This window comes from Astyanax mexicanus, chromosome 20, assembly GCF_023375975.1.
Source record: "Astyanax mexicanus isolate ESR-SI-001 chromosome 20, AstMex3_surface, whole genome shotgun sequence".
Classification (NCBI taxonomy): Eukaryota; Metazoa; Chordata; class Actinopteri; order Characiformes; family Acestrorhamphidae; genus Astyanax; species Astyanax mexicanus.
In genome coordinates this window covers 12,750,302-12,756,742 of record NC_064427.1, presented here as the reverse complement: position 1 = coordinate 12,756,742, position 6,441 = coordinate 12,750,302, and the positions used below count along the sequence as shown (strand labels likewise).

The 6,441-nt window shown below is 38.6% G+C and overlaps 1 protein-coding gene across 4 annotated transcripts in view; it reads right to left on the bottom strand.

Annotated features, from left to right (window-relative positions):
• Positions 1-402: 402 nt before the first annotated feature.
• frmd8 (FERM domain containing 8) overlaps positions 403-6,441 on the bottom strand; it is a 38,267-nt gene continuing 32,228 nt past the window's right edge. For all 4 annotated transcript variants that reach the window (XM_022666771.2, XM_022666772.2, XM_022666769.2 and 1 more), the window contains 3 exons: positions 4,918-5,067; positions 3,751-3,973; positions 403-1,246 (listed from right to left, as the gene is read on the bottom strand). In XM_022666771.2, coding sequence (XP_022522492.1) covers positions 1,137-1,246; positions 3,751-3,973; positions 4,918-5,067 — 483 coding nt within the window. In that variant the 3' untranslated portion in view covers positions 403-1,136. The remainder of the gene's footprint in view (positions 1,247-3,750; positions 3,974-4,917; positions 5,068-6,441) is intronic.

Below are 6,441 nucleotides of genomic sequence, written 5' to 3'. Positions count from 1 at the left end.
CATCACATTTAGCTGAACTGCACCAATTCTGTCAAGAAGAGTGGTCAAACATTCGACCTGAAGCTTGCCAGGAGCTTGTGGATGGCTACCAAAAGCGCCTAGTTGCCGTGAAAATGGCCAAGGGACATGTAACCAAATACTAATGTTGCTGTATGTATATTTTTGACCCAGCAGATTTGGTGACATTTTCAGCAGACCCATAATAAATTTATGAAAGAACCAAATTTTATGACTGTTTTTTGTGACAAACATGTATGTGTTCCGATCACTCTATCACAGAAAAATAAGAGTTGTAGAACTTATTGAAAACTCAAGACAGCCATAACATTATGTTTTTTTACAAGTGTATGTAAACTTTTGACCACAACTGTATATATATATATATATATATATATATATATATATATATATATATATATATATATATATATATATTAAAAAAAATATCTGAACATGTATGCATTAAAAAAAGTACTTCTTATTCTATGTAATGTTAAATATATTTTAATGAAAACTATATTTTTCCCCTAAAAACAAGGATAATTATTATGAGAATAATAAAAGTGTTTAGGTGTGTTAAACTTTTGCAAAGTGCCATACAGAATGGTCTGGCTTTATCTGAAACAGACCTGAACTTAGATACATTTTTGCTCTTCCTATAAAAAAAAGTTTCATTCCATTCTTAGAAATCAGAAGTTATGTTACAACAGTGATGATGCACCGTTTTGCACCCCACCTTCACATGTCCCAGATGAAGTGTATGAAGCCCTGGAGTACATAGAGCAGCAGCAGGACAAGGTAGAGGCACTGGTTAGTTAGTGCAGCATCACAGTGTGCACTCTTAACGTTTGGAAAGTTTGGTTTGTGGGTTGGAAAGTTGGTTTTGCATAGCTGAGATTTTGCCTCCTATCTTTCACCTGATTCAGTCCTACATCGCCTCTCTAACATTTCTGAGGTAAAATCACACAACAAAGAGAGATATAACTTAAGCTTGCAACATCATCAACATTAGAAGTTCACTGTTCTCCATACACAGTAGTTCAACATTATGATCTTGGTCCGTTTCTGTCCTCTCAGCTTCCGAGTCAGAGTGGTTAGGAGTAGTTTTGGTCTCTGGGCTAGGGTGGTGTTGGATTTCAGCCCTGCTCCAAACTGTCTGTCACCTGAACAGTAGAGTAAGTGGGTGGAGCCTGTCGGGTGAAAAAAGAAGTGGCTCTCTTTGGCTTCAAGCGCTTAATCTCTTTACCTGAAGAAGTAAGCAGAAGAAAATTAGCTTTCTGTACTGAGCAGGACTTGAACAGATCCAAACCATGGTCCCGCTCACTCTGCTCCCTTTAGCTCTGAAATCTTCCTTCAGTTCTGTCTGTAGTATGTTACTTTCTACAGTGAAACAGTGACTTGATTAAAGAAACAATTAAACGAAGGGTAGTTTCTGAAATCTTTGTTTGTAGTGAAAACAGCGATCAAATATACTAATTTTATTTGAGTTAAATGGCTGTTCTGGGGCAGTTTCATCTGATATATTAACCAGATAATTACCAAAGCTATGAACAAATGCAGTATCTGCTGTTGCTCTATGCTCGTGGCCGATTACTAAACGGACATCCCGTTGAAACACAGTTTGAAAGCTCAGCAGTACATTTTCTGCATTCTGTGTAAAGCAGCTTCACACTGCACAAACAAGTGTTCACTTTTTCACACCACTTCATGATTTCTCTTTTTTTGCATGTTTGTCAATCTTAAATGTTTCAGATCATTAAACAAATTTAAGTATTAGACAACACAAGTAAACACAAAATGCAGTTTTTGAATTAAGGTTTTTATAATTAAGGACAAAAAAAACATCAAGCTTTTGCAGTAACTTGCAATGAGCCTTTCACAGCTCTGTGGAGGATTTTTGGTCCACTAATCATTGCGGAATTGCCTTTTTAAAGTTGACCACAGTATAGAATGCAGGTCAGGACTTTACCAGCTCACCCCAAAGTCTTCACTTTGTTTTCTTCAGCCATTCAGGAGAGGTCTTGATGGTGTGTTTTGAGTCATTGTCCAGAGCCCAATTTTGTTTCAACTTGAGGTCACAAACAAATGACCAGACATTCCCTTTTAAGGACTTTTTCGGTAAACAGCAAAATTGATCCTTTTATCAGAGCAAAGTTTTCCAGGTCCTGAAGCAGCGAAACAATCCCAGACCATTTTATTACGACCACCATATTTTACTGAAGGTATGATGTTCTTTTTATGAAATGCGGTTCTTTGGCTGTTGTTGTGGGGTCTTGTGTGACCTCTTGGATGAGTCTTTGCTGTGCTCTTGGTGTAATTTTACGCAGCCAGTCACTCCTGCGAAGGTCCTCCACTTCCACGTTTCCGCAATTAGTGGATAATGGCTCTCTCTGTGGTTTGCTGGAGTCAGAAACGGCTTTATAAACTTTTCCAGACTTTATCTCAATTACTTTCTTTTCTTCATTTGTTCCTGAATTTATTTGGATGTTGGCATGATGTCTAGCTTTTGAGTATCTTTTGATCTACAACCCCTGGCAATTATGGAATCACTGGCCTCGGAGGATGTTCATTCAGTTGTTTTAATTTTGTAGAAAAAAAAGCAGATCACAAACATGACAATTTCAAATGTCAACTTTCTGGCTTTAAGAAATACTATAAGAAATCAAGAAAAAAAACTGTGGCATCAGCAACAGTTAATTATATAGACCAAGCTGAGGGAAGAAATTATGGAAACACTCAATTCTTTAAGAAATTAAGGAATCACCCCATACATTTTAACTCCCAAAACTAACACCTGCATCAAATTAGATCTGCACTGGTGGCACTGGTGAGATGGCTGTCATTACACCTTCAATAAATGCACAAGTTTACACTGATATTTTGGACACCTTTCTTATCCCATCATTTGAAAGGATGTTTCGAGATGATGAAATCATTTTTCAAGATGATAATGCATCTTGCCATAGAGCAAAAACTCATTTTTTCCCTCAGCTTGGTCTAAATAATTAACCGTTACTGACTGCCACATTTTCTTTTTCTTGATTTCTTATAACGATTATTAAAGCCAGAAAGTTGCCGTTTGAAATGACTTTACTTTTGTGTCATGTCTGTGAAAAATTAAACAACTAAATGAACTCCATAATTCCATAATTTTTGCCAGGGGTTGTACTTTCACTTTGTCAGGCAGGTCCTATTTGAGTGATTTCTTTATTTAGAACAGGTATGGTAGTAATTAGACCTTGGTGTGGCTAGAGAAATTGAACTCTTTAGAATTTTAGAAGAAAACTTATAAAATTGAAGTTTTAACTGGGGGGTAAATCACTTTTCTTTCTCCCTTAATAATAGATACCCTCATTTGAATACTGTGATTAATGATTTGGTGATCTGAAACATTGAACAGTGACAAACATGCAGAAAAATACAAAATCATAAAGGGGACAAACACTTCCTCACATCACTGTATATGCGCTGGTCTGGAAAACAGAACTATATTTACTTTCTTGCTCCCGTGCCAGCTCTGACCAATCATGGTTTGTTAAAGGTTTGTGCCTGTGTGAAAACAAACCATATCGAGGGGAAAAAATGCTAGTAAACAAACTAATTAACTGATTTGGACCAGAGAAATGAACTACAGGTATAAAAGTTCCGATGTGAGCCACAAAGTAGAATACTCCATGTTTATAAATACTACTACTACTTAAAATATCTAATCATGATTTAAAATAAAATAAATGGAGTGTTTTTGCTCACCATCATCCACATAGCTAATAGTGTTGAGTGTGTGTATACGGCTACACATCACACTGCTCTGCCTGCGCAGCCGACTCCGCCTCTCCTGCGTCTGGCTGGAAGGTGTGTGCTCCGCAGGTTCTTGGGAAGCAGTGGCGTCTCCATCCATATCTGCTGCCACTGCAGCATTCCCTACTGATCGCAGCTCTACACAGAACTCGATCAAACCGTTCATTAGCTCTGCCTGGACACAATAAAAACACATTTACACACAATCAATAAACAGTTATAAACTGTCTCCTCTGGGCTAAAATAAACTTACTGTTAGCTATGTTTGTGTACACATGACTGCCTAACGTATCCTGTATCCTTATGCATGCTCAGTACATCCAGAATCCGTAGGGGCAGTGCATCATCACCGAAGCACTAAGCACTATCAAAATGGCAGACCAAGAGACACATGCTTTCCATTTGTCAAAATCTTTCATTTACAGTAGCTTGAAAAAGGATTCACACCCCTTGAACTTTGTCACATTTTGTCACCTTACAAACACAAACTCAAACAGAAGTCACTTAATAATTCCAGCTGTGTGTAATTTAATCTCAGTATAAATAAAACTGTTCTGTGAAGGCTTCACAGGTCAGAGATAAAGTTGTGGAAAAGTTTAAAGCAGGGTCAGGGTATAAAATCATATCTCAATCCATCATCCAAAAATGGAAAAAGTATTCTACAACTGCAAACCTACCAATACATGGCCGTCCACACAAACTGAAAGATCGAGCAAGGAGAAAACACACTATCCCCACTGTGAAACATGCTGTAGAGATGCTTATCTTTAGGAGGACAATGAAGCTGGTCAGAGTTGATAGAAAGATGGATTTTTATTAGTTCAAAATTTTGAAAATCATTTTTGTTTGACACAATTATGTGCTACTTTTTAAGTTTGTGGTTGTAAGGTAACAACGTATGAAAACATTAAAGGGGTATTAGTACTTTTGCCATGAACAATGTTGACTAGAAAAAATTATTGACACAGAATTTCACTGTGAATGTGTGATCGAGGGAGCGAGAAAGAGAGAACAACGGGGAGGGGGGGGGGGGCAGAAAGAGGAAGACACACACAAAGTGAGAGAGTAACAAATCTTGAGCATCCTGATTGGCCTCTGCTCATGCTTAGTTGGCCTGACCTGTTTGGAGTAAATCTTTAGTAATTTGTTGACAGGTGTTCCATCTTCTTCCCCATCAAACTCCAGCCACAGGATGTGGGAGTCCCCTTCAGTCTCAGGGTATGAGTGGTCCCAGGAGAGCTCGCTGAAGCGCAGACCCAACAGCACATGCTGAAAGAGAAAAACTGTGATCAGGACAGGAGTGTTCATGGACGTTCACTCTAAACCGGTATTTGAGTATGCAACAAACAAGAGGAAGTCCAGGTATTGCCCCTGATCTGCAAGTGTGTTTGGTAGAAAAGTGGATTTTGTATTCGTTTAAATTAATATGTTTCCATTACAGTTTAATCCTTAATAGTAGAGAAGAATTTGACTGACTGAGTAAAGCCTTTGTTGGTTGTAAAGCAGGGAACCCCCCTAGGACTGGCGTACAGGTTACTCAGGAGGATTTGTGTTTGTGTGTGTGTTTATGAGATTCATTTAGAAGGTAAATGTTTATCTTGATATTTTTCATTCCAAAAGGCAATAAAAAGAGACAAAGCTACATGATCTAGCATTATGCAGGGTTCTTTATTAGTAGTTCTAGCATTTTATATCACCACAACTGAAAGGCAATTCAAATTACACTAATTATAAACAACAGATTTCTCTTTTTTTTTCCCCCGCACTCTGACTGTAGTCCGCCTATTAATGAGCTCCGACCCCAACCTCCCACTCTACAGAATACCTTATTCTGCTGCTCATCCAGCAGGGGGTGGGGTGGGGTGGGAGGGTGTTCAGTGAGGTAGAGATGCAGCACAAGGTAAAGCTTGGCATCTTATATCTCGTATGAAAACATAGATAATTCTTATGTAAGTTAATTTTGTTAGTTTTCAAATTTTTTATTGGTTTTAACAGTAATGGCATGGGGTAAAACATACACATTATGTGATAAACCCGAAGAAGCACCAACTTTACCCCCCACACCTCCCCTCAACCAGTCACCCCCCACCCAACCCCACCCTCAGGGGAAAAAAAAAAGGGAGGGAAAGCCCCTTGTAAAAGTATTTTCAAGTTTGGGAAACATCACTATCATGTTCAGTCAATGTCACATTAATTCTGATGTATTCAGGGACAGGGTCCCATATCTTGTTAAAGAGCTTTGAGGTTCCCTTAAGGGAATGTCGTATTTTCTCAAGTTTAAGACATGCAAGGAGTTCCTTAACCCACATATTATAGGATGGAGGGGAGCTACATTTCCATTTGAGCAAAATGGCCCGTCTCACCAGCAAAGTAATAAAAGCTATAACATCTTGCATTTTCTTTTGCATGAGTGACTGAGGAGCTATTCCGAACAGAGATGTCAAAGGGCCTGGATCAAAATTACAGTCCCAGGCTGCTTCAAGAGTATTATTAATTTGGTTCCAAAAGTTTGCAAGGCGTGGGCATGACCGAAACATATGAATGTGGTCTGCAGGAGATTGTCCGCATTCCTCACATACATCACTCCTGTCTGGGAAAACCTTAGCCAGTCTGGCATTGGTGTAGTGGGCTTTATGAAGGACT